The sequence below is a fragment of the Centrocercus urophasianus genome, unplaced genomic scaffold, assembly GCF_019232065.1.
Source record: "Centrocercus urophasianus isolate 14NV4802_14NV808 unplaced genomic scaffold, USGS_Curo_1.0 seq_12, whole genome shotgun sequence".
Taxonomy (NCBI): domain Eukaryota; kingdom Metazoa; phylum Chordata; class Aves; order Galliformes; family Phasianidae; genus Centrocercus; species Centrocercus urophasianus.
The window spans coordinates 30,454,970-30,476,590 of record NW_024884364.1 but is presented as its reverse complement, the minus strand read 5'-3'; the positions used below and the strand labels follow the sequence as shown (position 1 = coordinate 30,476,590).

Here is a 21,621-nt window from a genome sequence, read left to right as displayed (position 1 = left end):
ATATTTGCAGATGCTCCTTCTCATGCCTGCATTTCTACGCAGAATACTAAGGTGGAGGGTGATAGAGGGTGCATATGCACAGATATTGAAAAAAATAATGGGGAAAATGTATGCAAGTTTATAAACAAACCCACAAAATATATAGACATATATCCTGTTTAAGTGCAATGTATCTCACAAAGATAAATGTGTTGCGTTTGCTACTCAGCAGTCAGTGTAACAATGCCACAGAAGCCTGTTCTAAAAATATTTGTTAATAACCAATACTGTGCCCTGAAATCACAATGTTTCTTGTGGTTCTGTATTCCAAATTTTACAGTTCTAGAAAAAGGGGCTTATATTTTTGCCCAGATCATTTAACATAATTTTTCTAATGTGGCCTCCATCCTTCAAAACAGAATCTAATGGTCTGATGTTTTGCTAGCTATCATGAAGTTCATCCAGATGCTTTGGGATCAGTTCTGATCTTTCTTTCTCTCTAATTCCTTTTTATTTTTTTTAAATCCCTGTTTTAGCTCTCCAGTTAAGACAGGACTGTAAAAGATGTAAAAACCACTGAGTACTGCAGCGTTCCACTTTTCTTCCTAATTACATGGATAAAACAGTATTTCTCCTGGGACAGGGGGAGGACTCTGTGTCTACTGCATTTTTAGCAATCTGGGGAAAGTCTGACCTTGACTAAAAGACAGTAGCCATGCTTCCAATACAGAAAATAAGGTTAATTTCCATTTGACTCTTTGTTAAATTATCCTTATTAGATGCTGATTGGGAAACCTCAGAAATGGGAGTGAGGTAAGTCCACTACCAATAAAATCTTCAGACTTCTTGGTGGCCTCCACTGCAATGGGATGGGAAGGATTCAGTGGCTTTACCCTTGGCTCTGACATGTGCAATTTGTAGCTGGGTGATCCTCTGTTGTGGTTCTCTCCTCATTCACCAGGCAAGCTGAAAAAGGCATTGGGCTGGCTGGGTTCCCCTTTTGGTCTATCACAGATGTCTATTTTAAAAGGCTCCAGCAGGCTCACAGGCATATGGCTGGGAGTTGCCAGCCTACACTTCAAGATATCACTAAGAGAAATGAAATTCTTGGTTCCATGCTCAGAGCAGTTATTGTTTTAGTGTCCCTGGCACACACAGCCTTGTATGTCATCAGTCCAGCTCTTGAGCAGTGTGGTCAGGGGATGGTGCCCTAGTTCTTTTGCTCTCTTAAAAACTAGTGCAGTTCTGCCAAACGGTCTGATTACTGTGGAAGCAATAGCAAAGGCAATGCCATGGACAGTAAACTGTGTTCTTCCACCAGATAGGTTCTATAAATGCATAACTTGTGGGAAACAGCAAATCAGTTTGGGCATGACATCAGCTGGGGCTACGGCTTTTCCAAGGCAAAGATGTGACCCTTGTACAAAATTACAAGGTGCAAAGAGCAATGATGCTAAAACATGTGGGATGCTCAAAGTCTTCTTCACAAAAAGATGATGGTAGAAATGAAAGGATTTCTCCAAAGCCAGAAAAGTATCTTCTATAATGGAAAAGAGGAATATTTTGCCTGTACTAGAACAGCTTTTCTATCCTGCCTACTAGAATGCAAGATTCTAAAAGGCAAGGACTCATTATTTGTGTGGCCACATTTCCCCAGTTGCAGAGAAAACACTGTGCATATTGATGGTGCTATAGAAATAAATAACACTGTTTCAAACATCAGAATCTTTTTCATAGAGCTGGAAGAAAATCAAATGTTTAAAACAAGAAACCTGAGGCAAATATTCACATGTACATTTTCCTCATAGTCTGTTGTTCTTGTTACACTTCTAACTTGTTCCTCTCAGATTCCTCTGTTTTGTTCTCTGTGCTGCCTAACTTAAAGTTCACAAGCTTCAGGTCTCCAGTTCAGGGTTGTTGTTTTTTCCCTCTTAGAAAGAGCAATTGGTTACACTGCTTTATATTGCTTTTCTTCTTTCCTTTTTTTTTCTTTTCTTTTTTTTTTTTTTCTTTTTTTTTTTTTCTCTTAATACCCTTATTAGGTGTAAGATGTTTCTCTCCAGATTTCTTCATCAGATGACACTTAATCATCAGATTGTTTTATTGAATGATACGTCAAACCTGCCAGAGTTTTACTGCTCATGTTCCTCAGACATTTTTGCTGATGGATGGTGGGGGAGTTATAACAGTGCTCCCCAGAGAAAGTTTGTACACTTTACATCTGTTTTAATAATTCCTATTACTTAGTATTTTGACAATGATTCTACACTGTTCCCACTGTTGACCAAGCTTTTTTTTTTTCTTTTTGCTTCTTCGTATGTAGCTTCCTTGAAAATTTCATGAATTTCTATGTACATATTTTCATGTTTACATATTTCATATTTTTCTTTTTATTTTAAACTTTTCAATGACTTATCTTTGTAATTCTGGTAGAGTAGCTAGAGAACTGCTTTCAGTTATTCTGTTTGGTTAATAATGTTTTTGTTTTTTTTTTTTCTTTGTGTGTGGTTTGGTTGTGGTTTTTGAGTAATTGAATAAACATAATGTGTCCCTATTTAGAACACCAGTCATATACAGGTCAAACTAGTAATCAAGCTACAAGTCTACAGTGCACACAGAGCTATCCATGACTCTGCTCTCAAATGGACAAACTGTTGTCCAGAGATGATTGCAGCTAATTGGAAGCATCTACATAATACTTGACATAGGTATTTTTTAATAGTTGTGACAATAAAGTATGATTTTGTATAGGTCAACATTCACCACCAGGCGCAGAAGTTAGCGCTACTAACCCAGTGGATGCCCCCAGTGAATGTGGAGGAGGTCATTACACACTGCAGCTCAGAATCATAGAATCTCTCAGATTGGAAAAGACCTTCAAGATCATCAAGTCCAACCTCAACCTCAGCATAGTACCCTAACTCTAACAACGCTTCACTAAATCAATCAATCATGCCCTGGTCATTCTAGTTTTTAGATCGTAAAGCAAAATCTTCAGTAACACTATGGCAAATATTAACTTCCTATAAAGGTCAGCTTCTGCTTTCTGTAGCATACTCTGCTGTCAATAGAATCCAGTACTTGGAATTTCAGCACTGGTTTGTGCCAAATACAATTACATCCTCCTTTATTTTCCAAGTCCTCATGAACGTCCCAAAGTAAGGTGAAGAACCAACCTCAGGAAGCCTAAAAGAAGGATTTGACTCCAACTGCTTTCAGTCCACAGGAACAAACTGGAAAAAAAGTTCACTAATAATTGTTTTTTGGATTTCATCTTTGCATTGTATGGGCTGCAGCAGAGTGAGCCAAGTCCAGATTTCAGCTATTCCCTCAATTTGCTTCTCAAATTAATGCGCTACTGGATGAACTACTTCCCAAGTCCAGATGTTTGAAGATATGATTAGCGTCTCGGATTGCAGATGGAGGAATATTAAACGTGCATTTTTTTTTCCTGACACTCCATTCTCCAAACCTCACCCACATGCTACTAAAGAACATTAATTTTAGGATTTTGGGGGCTTACATTCACTTCAAACATGGGCTGTTTATTATGAACATGTTTCAGAGGAATGGGGAGCTGTTGCATAATTTTTCTTCTAATAGAGACTAGTAAAGTCCAGATTTTCCACTCTTGCTCACTCACTTGCTCTTTCGTATTTTTTTTTTCCCTTTAGGAGTTCACCACCCAGAATCAAGTCCACATTTTCAAAAGAGCTCAGATCCTAAAGATAAAAGTAGCCAGATTCATATTATTTTCAGAAGCACGGTATATTGAGTATTTAGCTTACTTGCAGAAGTAATGGTTTCCTTAAGTGATAGCCAAGCACTTTTGAAAATCTATCTCCAGTCAAGGTTTTGAAAGACTTCTTTTTTTTCCAATGTAGTGCCTGTTGCCTGCAAAACTTCCCACTCTACTAAATAAATTTCACTCTACCATTCTTATTACTTACACAGATGATGAGCATATCGTAAATGGAACACATCACAGCCATGAACATGGTGATAGAGGGTTTTTTCTATCAGATCTTGTGGTTCATATCCAGTTAATTCAGTCACTCTAGAAAAGGAAGATTCCATATTAAGCAAAATCTCCAGGAATATTCAGTTTTACAAACCTAGCATTTAATTGTGCCAGCAAGTCAGGTACCTAAAAATGGTGGGACAAAATATTAGTTTTGGAAACAGAATCCTCATCTTTATAAGAAAATAAACCCTCTCAACCCAGCCAAAGCAAGGTGCAGTTATTCCCTGGCCAGCCTTACACATACACAGGAAAAAGAGTTCTTATTTCAGCTTTGGGCTTTTGCCACTGCCCTGCATGATCGTTTATACAAAGATCCAGTTGAGGAGCTAGTCACGAAACAATAAAACTACTCTTGTACACCACTGACAAATTTTCATTTGCTTTTGCAAACATACAAGTGTAGCATGTATGTCTCTCCATAGAGACTGTGATCAAGTCTATAAATAAATTCCAGTTAATGACTAACAGAAGAAGGAAACAGCTTATTCCAGCTGAAAATGTAGGAAGACGGGAGCTATGAAGATCACAAGCTAAGAAAAGGAAAGCTGAAGCTAGATTTCAGAAAAACTTCCTCACATGACAAGAAGTGGAAGAAAAATGAAAGGGTTTGAGACAGCTGCATTTCTGCACATGTTGAAGAATGAGGCTACCCTGCCCAGACCTATATGAGGCCACACCTGCAAGTCACCTGGGAAGACAAACTTTATGATTCAAAATGGACTTTTTTTATTTATTTAGTACTGTTCCTTGAGAAGAAAAAACTTAAAGTACATTGTGCAACTTGGCCATAATTTTGTTTGTTTGCCAAGTGTTGCTGGGGTTTTTTTTATGCTGTCATGGGCTTTCTTCATCTAAAGCATCTATAGCAGACAAGAGGTGCTATGCAAAGGTGCTATACATGAACAAGCAACGCAGTCCATTGGCAAGTGAACTGTAGAGTAAAACGGTTAGAGCTGAGGATATGGAGCCTGAATATCTTAATTCTGGGACATTTTCTTGTGACTAACTCTAACTGAAAGCTTTGTAGCAGTTGGAGTGCCCTACACGTGTTCCTGGAGGTATTCTTCTAATTTAGTCTCATCTGAAATTCACCCAGTTAACATGCCTAACGCATCTTCATGACATGAACTGCCGTGCAGTGAGTGGAAATGGTCGGGACCTTTGCTTCAAAAGGATGCTTCTGGTTTGAACTAAAATACTAGTGTGGATAAATTCTATATCAAGGACTGACACAGTAGCATCTACAGAAAGGAATGCAGAGATCTCAAGGAACGCGTGTCACTGAGGGTTGCAGATCATGCAAACTTCCTTTTCTTTCTTTCTTTCATTCATTTATTTATTTATAACTACTGTGCATCTTATTTACTCTTGCTCTAACACTAAGTAATCACATGAACTGCACAGAGATTTACAGCCTATTTGAGACACAGTGGGATTCTTCTGAAGGAAATCAGAAAACAAAAAAATAGTAACCAACCAACCAAATAAACAAACAAAAAAGGCCCCATGCCTTCATGGTCTAATTCATAACTAAAGCATTTATATCTCTTATAGCTATATGGGAAATATGAAGCTATACCTTCATCTGACAATGCCTTGCCTCAGGATTTGCCAACACAGAATGAGCACTTGTGATCTGTTTCCATAAGACACTATGTGAACATATTCATGTGCTTCCCCTCTCCAATGTGCCCTGTCCTTACTAGCTTACAATTCTGGGGGCCCAAATTCTTGCTTAAGCCTATCAGCATATAAAATAGCTGGTATAAGGTCCTGTTTAGATTTCCACGTCCCTTCTGAATTTTCTGCAATTAAAATAAGGGTGGCAGCTCATCCTTCTTACTTAGTTGGTGAGTACAGAGACAGTTAATCCAAATACAAACAAACAAAAAGCCACAAACTCAAGCCAGGTGTGAATTTTTCTGGAAGTGCAGCCTTACTTTGAATTTGGTTTTCATATGGGCCAAAGAATTTTAAGATTTATAGGAACACCCAAACTTTCAAAATCTTTGAGTCTATAAATGAACCGCTTAACTTCCTTAACGCAAAAACAACCCATCAGAAAGTCACTGTAGGGAACTTGGGCTCTGAGGGTTGTTGTGTGTGACAAAGCACAAACAGAAAGAAACGGAGCTTGGCCTAATGATCTTCCCTCTAGAGTACCTTAAAGCCTTGTAAACTATATGGCAATTTAAAAAAAAAAAAAAAGGTTGCATCACCAAAATCAGAAGCTACATATCTCTCTAAAGGAGAAAAAAACTGTTTTCTTTTTTCAGTTACCTTGACAAATTATCTATTGCATGCTTTATGTTGTATTGAGTATCCAGAAAGACTTGCCTGTTTCTTTTTGCGGCTATAACACTCACCTGTCTGCTCAATGACTTACAGCTAAAGATCTAGCAATTCTTTTTCTTGCACAGATACCAGAAGAAAACCTGAAAACAGTTTTGTCTTATTCCTAGTACACGCCTAGTCTGAGGAAAAAATAATTTGGTTTGCTCAGCTGGGAAAGCAAAGGGCTCTAGTAGTGTTTAATACTCCTAACCGTCCATAACCGTCCATACACAGTTATGCGTATGGATGATACCCATTTGCTCTTTGATAAATACAGCTATGCAACAGTACTGGTTATTTCTCTGCTCCTGTCAACACCTCCGGCTATGCTGTCTCCTTTGAAGACACTAATATCTTCAGGCAGTTCCTCTTAGGCACATCATTTTCCTTTTTCCACATGCAAAGACATGTTGCTGAACTCTTTGTAGCTGTTACACTAAGTAAGGCATGCCAAGAAAAAAATGGAAAAACAACCAGTTCTTTGTATTTTAGCAGCTGATGTCCCACTATCTCATTGACTTAACATGGAAAAAGAACATGTTCTTCCATGGTTGCCCTGCCATGAAAAACTTCCCCAGTCTTGGATACAGAGTCTTTTTTACTTTTACACATAAATATCATTTCTGCTTCTTACAAATCCAGAATGTCAGGGAAATGAGAGAGTATGTGACATAATGCTCTGTATGTAGGGATTGTTAAAGAATGATTGTCTTGTCAGTGGTCAAATTGGTTACACTGTCTGGGAATTGGACTTTTTCCCTCAAGGTATCTTGAACTGCACTGTACAAAGGGTCATTGTATAGTAAAAGATACTATATTTTCCAAAAAAGATGAGTCATTTTACAATTACTTTAGTTCTGGTTTTCTGCTCTCCCCTTTTCAGCCGTTGAGTTATGTCTACTGAGAGCAGATTCTCTTTCCTAAACAATAGTCATTTTCCCAAGTTTTCTTCAGAAAGGCTGTGTTTTCATGTACTATCCAATGGAATTAATTTTCACTCCAGTAACCACAGTTAGTACAGTTGGCTTCATTGTTAAGGCATTAAACTAGAATGTAGAATATTCTGTTTTCTTACTACTTTGGCAAAAGCTCTTGATGACCCTGGCAAGTCAATTTGATTTCAACATTTTTGTTGCTGACATTTAAATTACAGATGATGGTGCATACATATTACTTTAACTAGGTTTGCTTATTAATATTTATGTCCTTTAAAGTAAAAATTTTTACTGCTTGTCTACATATTAATCACAGCAAGACTTTAACTGACTCTCTGAAAATGTATGTAGCTATCAGTTGAAGTATACACACTCTTTTATGTTGGCATTCAAGACAAAATATGGACTGTCCATTTACCCAAAGGGCTTTGAAGACCCACGTGGTCTTTGTCTTCCAGATAACTTTGTAGTGCTTTACTTTCTCATGGCAATTCTGATTTGTTCAGAATCAAACAATCACAGAATTGTAAGAGTTGGAAGGACCCTCTAGAAATCAACGAGTTCAACCCCCCAAAAAGAACCCACCGTAACTTAGAACTTTTGACTTTGAAAATATTTTATGCTCGAAATGAAATAGCTGCTTACCTGGAATCTAGGAATATTAACTTCAAGTCCAAGCTTGCTCTGAACATAAACATGTTACTATGAAGTTTGATCTCAGTGATTGCACTGGGAGGTAAAGATTGACCTACAGCCACCAGTCCAACAATTTGGTAACAGGAATCATACAAAGACATATCGAGCATATACTGCCTTATCTTCAAATAGCCACTGCAGTGGATGACCTGGCATGAGAAGAAAACACAGTCAATATCTGATGACAAAGGAAGAGGCTGAAAGTCAACTGTCCACCCAGCTTCAGTGAGGTTGTAAGGCAATGCACCCTTAGAGCACAATTACTCCACAGTCTGTTAAGGCTTCAGAATTGTGGTTAATTTATAAATGGAGATTAAAACACAATAAATGCAGTTTTTGTATTTTCAGACAACATGATTAATCCAGTATTACAACATGTGCTCTTAATGATTATCTATACTGCTTTCCAGTTTTAATTTTAAACATCCTTTGATATTAATTTCTTGTTTGTTAATCAAAAATATGGAAGGTGCTATTTTAAATCACTCCAATTCTCTGACATACGCGTATATGTATACAATGGAAATTAATGTATCACATCTGTAAATACCAGAGGTTATCTGTGCAAATGCACTGGAAATGAGCTTTAAATGACCTTTTAAATGAACTTTTCAGTCAAGTTCAGATGACATTCTTTTGACCAAACCCAGGGTCTTGAGACCAGATTCCTGAATTACTATATGCAATTCCTAATCATAGGAATGATAATTTCAGTGTTAGCCTTTAATACTACACAAGGTCAGCCAAAGAGAGGGAGAAATAATTAAAAAAAATGGGGTACTCTTCTGCAAGATAAAATTTATTTAATTTATTGTTACTGTCTAGAAATTATTTTTGCTCCTGCCAATTTTCTACTTCAAACAGCAGGCAGGACACTTGTCTGGGCTTTGTGGGGAATCAGAAATACTCTATACACATCCTTCAGCTTAATTTCCTTATTTGATTCTCTATTAAATGCATCCAGTGTAAAGGAATTCATTTCCAGTGTATTTAGAACTCTGAACAACTTACTGAACTGTTACCTATAAATAGATTCCCCCAGTATAACCTCCTTCCTCACCTCCGATAAACAATATCAAAACTTATTTAAGAATTTTATTTATTTCTTCCTGCAGATCCTACTGATTCTCACACTATTTCATTACTGAACTTCTCCTGCACTTGAGCTATTCATATAATATGTTCAGTAGTATTAAATTTTGACTCTACGTACAGTCAGAGAGAATAAATTTAAGCTGACACCCCTCTAAATGAATACATCCTTACATTCTTCAATGTGCAGATTTGTGATAATGAAGAAAAAGAGACAGACTGTGATTCCTCTAGTCACCAGCCATACATGGAAAAAAGGAAACCATACAGAGATATCACAACTAAAATCTTGATGTTTTTATCTGATTTCAGATTCCGCTTTGAGACAGAATGATTTTACTTCGGAAGAAACTGAGCAAACAAGGGCTCGTATAAATCAGTGTAGGCAGGTAGATAACAATGTAAATAAGCTGATAAATGCCTGGACCTTGAATGCCTTCCTTAAATGAGATCTGCTTTTCTTGCATGCTTTTCTTTTTGTTTTTGAATGACTGGAGTGAAACAGATCCTCACCAGGATATATGTGAAATATCCATCTCTCCTGATATTTAGGTGATAAAATTTTACTGTATATCTCAAAGAGCAGTGAATATGTACTGCAAAGATGAAAATGTACTTGTATGGCATATGTTACTGTAGAATTTCAGTATATGCTGTATGCTGTGTCTTTCTGGTTTCATGTAGTAAAGGTATGATTAATACAAGCAGCAGGATTTGAAAACAATCCTCATAGGTTAGTAGAGCTCAAACCCTGAGTTGATATTAGTGATTATTTATGGCAACATTACGGTCTCTTGAATATTGAGGCGATTCCAGTCAGGTCAGTGAGTGACCTGTGTGATTGGGTGGCTGCTCAGAAAAAGCACAGTAAGATCAAGGCAGAGGGATGTGGGGAGACTTTCGACTTCCTGTGTATAGAATCCTGCCCCATCTTTCTCTGCTTCCATAAGGGAACAAGATCTGAACGTGTATTCTCTTTGCACCTCATGAGCAAGAGGTGCAAGAGGTTCTCTATACCCCAATCTGGAACTTCAGGGGTTTGAAATATGGAACTGTGCAACAAAATAAATCCCAGTTAATTCGGTGAGGGTCTGGAACTACATTACTGAGTGAATCTGCATCAGCACTTTTGCATCTGATCTGATTCTTTCCATCAAAGACTTTGCTTTCAGCTACATGTAGTTAAAACCAAGCTCACTAAATGAACTTGTCTCTTGTATATGCGAAAGTAAAAACTCATGCACGTTACCTTGTAGCCACTGCATGTCAATCCTGCATTCCTCTTGGCTAGGACACACTTCATTCTCAGGAAAAATGATCTCTCAATTTCATATTCTGAAAGCATAAACCACAGCGCTTATTTATTGCTGCAGATATCAAAACTGCCCATAACATTGTCTTTGATGATTTTACAGAACTGCTTCTGCCTCAGCCTTAGACAGCAATAGAGGTCAACCATTCTGCTTTTCCACTCAGTCTCCACCCTTAGGACTTATTTTACTTTGATGTTAAGATTCTCTGTGAAAGTTGTACAAGCCTCAAAATTTTTTTTAGCTACTTTTCATAAGGCCATCACCTTGTTTCTGAATAGCCAGGTACCTGCCTGCATTGCTAAACAGAATGAAGTGTCTCCTTTGGAGTGCAAGTAAACCAGGTACTTCAAGGTAATAGCAGAAATAAACAAACAAACAAATTGCTGGTTTTGTTATGATTTCACTGTATGTATCTAGTCACATCCAGGCTGGTGAAACGCTGGCCTCCATATGCAATAATGTTACCTTTTGCACTGACTTCCAAGCTGTTCTTGCTAGAATTTTCTTAAACAAATGTGTTTAAGGGTAAAATCAAGTAAACTTTCGAAGTTAGATATTTCTCAGGTACCCTTGTAAAAAAATAACCTATTATTCTCTTTAGCAGTTAGCTATTCTTTCTATGATTTTTTTTTTTTTTTTTAGTTTTTAGACATCACTAGTTGTTCTGACTTTGTATTACTAGAAGTTGCAGTTCAGCAGAACAGAACTGTATCAGGAAAAGAAAACTCATTTGGTATTTATGTGAACAGAAGAATCGGGGAACCTGGGGGTTTTCAGATTTGTTGCAATATGTAGTATTTTCTGAATTTCCACAGGGCCTGATACAAAACCCACTGTGATCAGCAGGAGTCTGCTTTAATTTGATTTTACTGTTGAGTTGTGTTTCCGATTTTTGTGCATCCATCATCCAATTAACACCTCTTAGCCACACACCTGCAGTGGTTGAGCCTCAGACCACTACCTGGAAACCAATAAACTCTTCACATTAAGTTCTGAGTTTAAAGGTCTGAAGATACAACCACAGGAAAATGGACTTGGCAAGAAGGAAAAAGAAATGCAACACACAGTGCATCTCAACAAGTACCAGCCTTCCTGAGTATTTGAATTTTCTATTTGTCTTCCCAATGCAAATTAGATCCACATGGGGAAAAACAGGCACTCTAAATGAAGTGGCACATCTACTATGGATACTTTTAAATACAAATGCATATATTTTGTAGGGAGGAAACCGTACAGTACAAATAATTATTGTTGAAGTATGATCTCATGAATAAAAAATGAATCTGAGATTTAGGTGCAATTCTTTTTTTTCTTTTTTTTTTTTTTAATACACATTTCTACAAATTTTACTGGTGCTTGCTCTCTTTCTGCCACAATCCACTTCAAACAAAATAAAGACAACTTGCTCTCTTTGAATGGTTTCAAGGGAGAAAAATGCTAATGTTTCAGCAATGAGGACTGAAAAACCAAACATCTTCAGGCATGGACTGAGTTGCTAATATTCTTACATTCTTTTATTAGAAGAGATGATTAGTGAAACTGGAACCTTTTCAAATGCCGTGCCATGAGACACAAAGGACTTCTTTCCATAAAAAGCTCCTTCTTTAGCTGGTTCCCTCTTTTTTAAATATTATTGCAAACCACTGCAGACACTTCTTTAGAAATACTTAGTACCAACTTCACTATTCCAACAGAAATGGAGTTATGTTTATAGTGTGATCTTTGCATCTCTATAAAACTGTATTAACACCCAGACTGTAAGATAATGTTTCTTTCCTTCGTTGTTTAAAATTGGTGGTTATCTCCCTGATTTCAGTATCACAGGTTGTAAACAAGTCCTCCTGTGACACTAGCTCTCTTTACTAGCTGCAGGCTATTCAGAAAACCAAGATAGTAATTAAAAGAATTCAAGGTCAAGGATGCTGTGTAGTGTAAGACAGCAGTGTGAAGGATAGAGTTGTGCCCCTGTAGTAAGCAATATGGGGAAGGAAGAGTGAAGGAGTTGTTTTTTAATGGCATATATATGTGATTTGTGAGATTGAAAAGTAATGATTAGTAACTTTATTCTTGTCTGTAATCAGGTGAAAAAACTATAAAACTATCATTTAATATGATGCATTTATTAATTTTGGATCACTGAATTATGAGTTTTTAGCTGCATGTTACTGAACCAACAAAACGCTGGTCTTTTAAATCAGTTACATCTCATGTCTGCAATCTGAAGAGGAAACAGTTAGCCATGAGGTAACCAGGGACTCATATAGGAGTTCCTGGCTTGGAGAACTGAGCTACTTGGTTTGAAGGTAGCAAAGCAAAAGGAGAGAGAGCTCATGTGGCCAAGCAGATTCTGGACCCTACTCAACAAACTGCTCTTTAACCTGAAGAAGCTGAAGGAATTCATATGTGATGATGATAAGCAAACTTCCTGGACCATAACCATAACAGAATTGCTAAATGATGCAACATGCTCCCTAATGTAGCTGGATGCAAAACATTTTTAACCAGCAAGCGGGGCTTGTTATGTGATAAATTAAGGCTAATGGTTGTTTTACAGTGCCCAATGGATTATGCGCAGGTACCAAATGGCATCTCTCATCTTGATTTCAGAACTGGAACTGAAAAGTGCTTAAGATATCAGAGAGAGATTCTTTGTGAGAGTGTGTAAAATCCACTGCCAAGCTTTGTGGCTGATTAACTGGCAAGAAAGAAGTGGGACCAGGCCATTCATACTGCTTATGCATGTGTTAGCATGATTTGTGTGCATGGCGTGCTTGTAAATGCAACTGTTCTGTCCATGTCAATCTATTGTTGTTCAGCCCTGTGTGTAGGCGTCTGTGTGCACCTACTGAGAATAAAACCATCTCCAGATATGATCAAGAGGTTGTAAAATCTAAAGGAGCAGTAAAACCAAAACCCTTGCATAAAGAACTTAAGACAAGAGTGTGAACAGTGTGAATTAGATATCATGTAAACTGATACATTTGCCCATGTGAATCTACAGTGCCCTTAAGTGTAGCAGAAGGCAGGTAGCAAAGTGAAGAATTGAAGTAAATTTGTCATTGTAAAGGTGATTGTGATATAAAGACTCCTGATATCCTGCTGGGTACTAACACATCTGTCAGTGCAATGCAAAACTTGAGTTAATCACGTCCAGGCTGTACGTGGTGCAATTAAGAAGGCCTACTCTTATGGAAAGAATGTAGACAAATGGGGTACTCCAAGATTTAGAAAGAAAAGAGAGAAGCTGAATATTCAAACAGAAGAAATCAGAAAAGCTTCAAGAAGAATGATTGCTAAGACGTGCTGCCCTGCTACAGATGTTAATAACAAAAATGTGAAGAGATAGTAGAAACAAAAATGTGTTTGCAAAGCAGGAAAAATGCCTATAGCATAAATGGCCAGCACCCACTGTGAAAGTACAATGACTGGAGATGTTGGAGGAAGCAGCAGAAGCCTCAAATTAATAAAGCAAGAAAAACAATAAACATAAACATAATGCTTCAGGCTCAAATAAGATGTGAATGTAACTGAAGAATTTTATCAGTTAAATGGTTTTATTAATGTCAATTGAGTTTTGAAGTACTGCTAAAATGTAAGAGCATAATGTAACCAGACCCAGTAATATATTGATATCAGCTCTGTTTTTTTCATTTAACTTTGTAAGCAAAGCACATATAAAAATAGAAAGAGTCTTAGGCTATCAAGAAGGTAAAAGGGCTGAAATAAAGAGGAAATAAATCAAGTGCTACCAGTTCTTACAGAGTTATATGTTGAGAGAACTGTGGGTTAAGTGTGTATATGTGAAACTTTGAGAGAGACTAAAAAATAGTGAAATGTTATTACTGAACCAGAAAACAAGTAATAGTGAAGAAAAGTAGCCTTCTTAAGTATTAGAGAATACTTACGCTTGTCTAATAATTAAGGTTTAACTTCTGTATTTAATTATTCCAAATGCTAGCTCCATAAAAGCATACTCCATAAAAGCATAGCTATAAGTGATGAAAACACCTTTGTGCTAAGTGTTAAAAACAGTGTGAAGATCTACGTATAAATGTAGAAACTACTTGCATAAACTGAAATATTAAGCTTTTGTTTTATTTTTTGTTTTGTTTCATAGAAAAGACTAAACCAAAACATTGCAGGAGTCAGATAATGAGGAATGGGAAATAGAATACTACTGATACTAACGAGTAGCCAAAAAAAATCTGAAGTAGGCCTTCGCATTGAGTTTACACAAAAGAAACAATTAAAAGAGGTAAGTAAGAAGTAAAAATGCATTCAGCATAAAGATGCTTTTCAGCAAAGCTGTACTTTACCATCGCACCTTTGCAACACCTGGAACTGAGTCAAGTCTACGTTCACATAATGTGATAATGGGGATATTTTCAATTGAAGTAAAACAACCTCATATGTAAACTCAGATTTGTCACAGCAGGAGGTATTGCGTATTACACTGCCTTGTTGGCTACAGCTTCCATAAGGAAGCTAGAAACCTGGAAAACTGACAGCAAGCTGCAACCAACCTTCACCCTGAAGTACTAGAACCTTTCAAAACTGGAGACTGTCAGTGAAATTCACTGCACCTGACCGATATGAGACATTCATGGAATAGTCTCAAAACCAACCACAGTGCTACACTTGATGACAGATAATAAAGCTATGTTAGTAATGTCACAAGCTGTGCTGTTGTATACCTGTACGTATACTTTTCCCTATATGGTACTGATACACTTATAAGCCCTTATGGAGATGCTAAGTGCCTTAGTATAGCAACGACTGTGGGGAACAGTAGATGATTCTTACAAAGCTAATGTCAGAGGAGAAGTCCACAAAGTTTCAAGGTTAAAAATGTGATAGAGTGTGAATTTGTGCATCAGTGTGTAAGGAGAAGGGAGGGGGAGGTATTTGGGTTGTTTTCTTCAGAATACAGTGCTGTTCTGCTACTCCTATCTAAGAAGTTTATGCATCTGTTTTGGAATAAGCCAACTGAGTTTTCAAAGGTGTGACATCCACTGCATGGAGAGAGCAAATTTTGCTGCTCTGCACTGAATGATGAATTTCTCTGTTGTTGTATCACTTAGTGCCGTTTCTTTCAAATACCTACTATTCCAGAACGTTCATCACAGATGAGTATCTATTTAATTGCACCTTCTCCAGCCCTTGCTTGTCTATAATTCTGAGACAGCTGTGCATCTCCGCAAAAGGTTTTAATGCGACTTTCCCATATGGATGTAAGCATTGCAGCTTGGCAACTGCTCCTCCTGTCTTTATCCTTTATTTCCATGTCAGTATCTATTTGTCTCTCTTTATCTGAATGTGACTTTTTTCTTCTCCTAAACAATCTAAAAATAGTTGGGAGATTGATCCTTCTTTTCAGAAGGGAGTTTTTCAAAGTTCGTACATTCTTTTGTTTCAAGCTTTTTCCAAAGACAAGTTTAAAAGTATCTCAGAATCACATACAGCTAAAAAAGAAGACCACTTCCCCTACTTTTAAATTGCTAAGTATCTTGAAATGTTCTCGTGATAGCTTCTTGGAAGGAAGGCCAGGCGTCCTCATACAGTTTTTAACATTTCCCAGAAGTTACTGAAATTCTGTTTATCTACTACAGGAATTACAGATGAAAAGCAGAACCTTAGGATTTTTTCTAAAAGTTTAGTCTCCCATTTTTAGCACAGTACTTCTCTTGATTCAGTTATGTGAAACGTGATCTCAAGTTTATTTTCTATTCCCGCCATTTCCAATACTTGTTATGGCTTGGATTACTCATAATATCAAATTTCTGCTTGTTTGTGTTTTTTTTGTTTGTTTGTTTTTTTGTTTGTTTGTTTTTGTTTTTTGCCCTGTATTGATGTTTAACATTTGAAAGTGATTATCCTCTCCCATCATAAAAAAAATTTTTTTTTTTTTTTTTTTTTTTTTTTTTTTTACAGAAATGTGAGTGACTGGTAATACTTGGAAATAAAAACTGATGCATGTAAAACACTGGCTTTTATCAACACAATTATATACTTCTAGCAGATTTCTCTGCTTTTTTTTTTTTTCTGTATTTTCTTCTTTGAAAGAGTATAATTGAGGTTCATGAGATCCTGACTTCTTTGATATGTCTACTGTCAGATAGTTTAATAGGCACTGAGTTTGAGGTATCATTTATGGGTTTTATAGGGAAGCACTGCAAGTCCACGTCCAAGATAATAATTCAAATTTATCATTCCTTATTTTTCAATTCCATTTCCCTTATCAGATTCAGAGGAATGTTTCTGTTTTACTAATATATGATTATATGACCTAGACATCTTTTGGAAGCTTCCTTTTCGATGTGCTGCTACAACTTAGCTGAGTATATTTTGTGAGTGTGACACAGAGAGTAAATGGCCTAATTCGAGTCCTACAAGCATCTCCTTCGCACTGTTCTTAGAATGCTTTTACATCTCTCATGTTCTAGAAGTTGGGGTCATCTGCACTCAGAAGATGACCAACTCATCTGTATGCTAACGTCTTCACAAGCTGAGGCAAAATGACTTGTGAATGAGAACACAGACATTGTCATTTGTCCTCTCCGGCCATACCAAAGATGAATTTCATTCTCACAGCTCTTAACCTCATTTCTACAAAGGATGCCATCTCATTTATCCCTTTTCCTTGTCTACTACATCATGCAATACATTTTGACAGTGAGCACAGCTCAAGAATAAAATAGCACGTTTATGTTTTACAAATATATACTTCTTAATGTCATAAACAGCATAAATGTCATGGTGCACAAAATCGGTTTTGCTATTTTGAATAGAGAATTTGTGTGTATATTCACTTCTCTTGCACAAGACTGTCAAATAAGATTATCCAATCTTTTTTATGAAATTGCAGTTAGTTTTATGGAAGTCAGAACTGTCCGTCCCTAGGGGTGCAACTATGAAAATCCTCTTTGCTTTTACTCCATCTCTCTTCTCTTTTGAAAGGAAGCAGTCACAAAGTTCTGTGGTCTGCATGCTGCTTGTACTGTGAATGGAGAAAAGATTATTATAATTTTTTCCGTAGCTTCATCTCTCGTGCCTTTATTTTCTGTAAGGTAAAGTCTACTGTTCTACATCTTTCCCAAAATTCCTGGATTTACACATTACCAAAATATGGCATCACTTTGTTATAGAACCACTGTGTAAATTGACATATGTATGCACATAAACTGCACCATGCTTCACCATGGACTGTTTTAAAAATGTATGCCTTGTCCATCACTATGGAAGATTAAAATACAGCATTAAAAATGAGAGCTTTTGACACAGCTAATGATGTACCACATCAATTTAAGTCTTGATACCTGTTTGCTCTGTAGGGCAGCTTGTGTGTGGTGTCTAAAGTGTTACAGTATGGGGAAAAAGAAGCTATTTGAAATGGCACACCTAAACTGAAGCACACTGTTACCTGCTTCTGCTTTCTCTCCCACAGCTTGTTCAGAGGCACATGCATTCCTTTGGTGTCAAAGCATGAACATGTGATAAGCTGTGCTCCATGTCCCTACTGAATTGTTTTATAGGGTGGAAACATAGATAGCACAAGTTCATGTCTGGATGACACTTTCCTGCCCATCCCCCAAACACTCTGCATATTTTCCCTCTTTCAGTTGGTTATTTTCATTTTACCTTCTCTGTATTTTAAAGTTGCACATGTTCTGCTCTTATTCTGCAAAGCGTCTGAGTCCCACACAGCACAATGCTGACTAAAAGAGCATGCAAGCTTCGTGGCTAGCTTCTTTTTTGAGCATAGCAAGGCTACAACTATTTTGAGAAACAGAAGAGACAAATGCCACAACATCCAGCCCTTAATTCTGAATGCAGATAGCCCCAACTTCTAGAACATGAGAGATGTAAAAGCATTCTAGGAACAATGCGAAGGAGATGCTTATAGAATAGATTACACGATTCTATGGATGTCCTTGAAGCTGGGAATCCAGAACTGACCAACACAACAGGTCAGGGTAAGAAGGAGTCTGCAAATACATTTGGTGAATTCCCCTCAGACAAGTTCATAGCAGACCTTCAAATAAGCTAGTGGAAAACCAGGAGTGAGACCGACAAGACTGCTGCACACTGACCACCAACTTTATTATCACTGTGCCAGAATGAACAGTACCTGAGTAAGTCTGTGAATGCAACTATTCTGTGAAGTGAAATGCTGCACGCAAAGGGATATATGAAAACCACATTTCCTTGTTCTTAACTTGGTATGTGTGGTCAAAACTGGATTCCAAGTAAGAGAGAAAAAATAGATTGTTTACTTTCCCTTCACCCTGTTGCACTGCAACATTATACATACACATGCAGGTTACAGGCTGAATAGTATATCCTTGAGAATACTCTGTCCTCTTTTTAGTAAATGGGTGACACCAGATGAATGATAAAATATAAATGCCTTATACTGTAAAAAGATAGATTTTATATGCATAGATAGCAAGTTCATATGCAAACACTAAGTTAACAACTGAAGTTTGTGGGTGTATAATCAATGGATATTAAGATGTTGCAATCACAAATAAACAAGAGAGTTAGGTGAAGTGGACTATGATAACAAAAGAGAATAAATGGAAGGCTTACCCTTATGCTGGGCTCACCACAAAACACCAGAAGGAGGGATCTCCAGAAGAGATCCTTCCCCACTGGCAGCCAGCTCTTAAATAGGTCTAGGAGAGGTGCAGCCAGGCTCCACCCCTTCCTGCAGCACAGCTGAATTGCCTTCACCTGTGCTCCTCTGGCTGACTCATGGCTTGCCTCAGGTGATCAATCAGAGGTTCAGGCTGTGACTCAGCAGCTCCCATACAGTGGGCTAACTTGGTTTGTTCTGATAATCTTGCTATGGTAGAAAAAAATCTGTTCTGTTGTTAACCACGTCTTTGAGTTCCAAGCTTGCAAAACTGCCCAAATTTCCTCCCCAGTTGGACAGTTTCTTCTGTGCTCTAACAGTAACCAGAATCCCATCAGTGCTGCAGAGAATAAATTATCTCAGTTACCATTCCTGTGATCCAAATGCAGCATTTGCTAGCATTTGTCCAAATCTTCCTTTGCTCCTACAAGTGATGATTCCAAATTTTTTTAGAGAAGGAATTCAACAGAGCAGTAGGTAGAAAAGCAAATTCTAATTTTTAGCACTCTGTTCTTCCTATACTTTTTTGACAGCTACCACTGAAAAAAAAAGAGGTTTTAAGTGGGATGCCAGCAGTGTGCCCTCTTCTACTTTTGTACATCCAAAATAATATTTTTTTCTAGATTTCCCTAGTTTAAAATAACACAAACATTAGCAATGGGATCATTATGTTAAACCATTAGCCTTCAGGAACAGTTTTCCTATAAAATACTTTTAAGTGGATCAAAGCAAATAAAAAAAAAATCCTACCAAGTTTTGTCTTTTTGCATAGGTGTTACGGGGAAAAAAAAAATTAATCTTAAGAACAGTGTGACAAAGTATCTTTCCTTATACAGTTTTCCATTTATTCCCTTATTTTGGTATCAAGTAAAGTAGGAGTAGGGAAGAGGATGTTCCTTGAGAGGAAAAGTGTGGACCGGAGTTTACTTCTTATCTGGAGTGAAACAGTGCCCTGAAAGCTGGAGAGCCCGACACAGTGCATTCCATACTCCTTGTGTTACTCACTGTATGATTATCACAAATCATATAAGAATTACCCAGCTGCTAGCAGACAAATAGTATGTCTGATAAATACAGTATCCCATTTTCCTTTTGTCTACTTTTGGGTACGTTAATAAATTGCTTTTGGTACAACATGGCTTGATGTGCAAGTCAGCAATGGTTGGGAAGTTGTAGGTGTTTAAAAGGTTTGAAATCCTTGAAAAAAACCCACACACATGAAACCACTAAGAGACACACTAATTCAAATTGGTTAGCTTCAAATATACATAAGGAAGAGCAGTGTCTGATGCCAAGGCCCTCTCAGTATTGCTTGCTTGTCTTGCACAAACTGCAGGGCAAAAATCTCTTCTCTTGCTTGTATTCAGCTGCAGGGATGACAGATTACCAGACATATCCAGATTTCATTACCCTGATATATCATACAAAAATTTCCTGCTTTATTCTTATGTATATGGTTCAGGAGGTAAAGCACCTCCCAATAAACTTCTGTTTTTTTAACTGTAGATAACAGTTCTGGTACAATCCTCCACATTCAGCCTCTGAAAGTCAGACACTATTTCAGATACGACAGCACTTATCACCTCAGAACAACATACCTATTAACAATCGCTTCACAACATTTCCAGCATTGTACAGCCCACCATACTAGCAGTACCAGAATGGTTTGCTGCTGAGCTGTAGTAGATCAAACTTACTAGGCTGACAGAATTTAGTTCCTCATACATGTGAGGTGAGGAAAGAGGCAAACTCCTCACACGCCTCCAAGATGTTCTGAAGCTACTCCTGGTCAGGCAGAAATTGCATGAGCACCACAACCTATTAGGTCTCCTGCACTAAGCAGGGGAAGATAGGCAGCATGCACTGAGTCTAGACAACCTTACAAACTTCCAAGATGGGATAACTACTGATAACCTATCATCCCCACAATTTGGAGCACAGCAGTACTGCTCGGTTATTACTTTCTACTCCAGCAGGAAAATCTCATTCAGTGGACCCAGTCTGTCAGTTCCACTACTGGAAGAAACAGAAAAGAGAAGCTTCCAGAACTGTAGGTTCTCCAGGAAAGACAACATACATCAAAACAACTTCTCCATAAACTAAGAAATTAGTTTCCTAGCACTACACTATTGAACAACTCTCAGATTCCTGTTAGCTAAGTACGGCATATCTTAGGATAGGTGTCCAGGAGTCTTAATATCAACCTATGCAACAAATATGAGTGGTACAGGGAGTGCCAGACTGAGGTGTATAGATTCACAGGTACAGAACTAAACCAGGACACAGAGGCATGCTGCAGACTGGAAATATATTAAGCAGTATTTGGAAAGAAGTTAAGGACCAATGCAGTCATCTGAAATCTAAGCACTGCCAGTACACATCATTTGGAAAAGATATCAAATTATTCTTCTTTTCTTTTCTTTTCTTTTCTTTTCTTTTCTTTTCTTTTCTTTTCTTTTCTTTTCTTTTCTTTTCTTTTCTTTTCTTTTCTTTTCTTTTCTTTTCTTTTCTTTCCTTTCCTTTCCTTTCCTTTCCTTTCCTTTCCTTTCCTTTCCTTTCCTCTCCTCTCCTCTCCTCTCCTCTCCTCTCCTCTCCTCTCCTCTCCTCTCCTCC

At 37.5% G+C, this 21,621-nt stretch overlaps 1 protein-coding gene across 2 annotated transcripts in view; it reads right to left on the bottom strand.

Moving 5' to 3' along the window:
* SIM2 (SIM bHLH transcription factor 2) overlaps positions 1-21,621 on the bottom strand; it is a 53,556-nt gene that overhangs the window by 12,757 nt on the left and 19,178 nt on the right. For both annotated transcript variants that reach the window (XM_042810465.1, XM_042810464.1), the window contains exons 5-7: positions 10,310-10,395; positions 7,918-8,117; positions 3,930-4,036 (exon numbers count right to left, since the gene is read on the bottom strand). In XM_042810465.1, the coding sequence (XP_042666399.1) occupies positions 3,930-4,036; positions 7,918-8,117; positions 10,310-10,395 (393 nt within the window). The remainder of the gene's footprint in view (positions 1-3,929; positions 4,037-7,917; positions 8,118-10,309; positions 10,396-21,621) is intronic.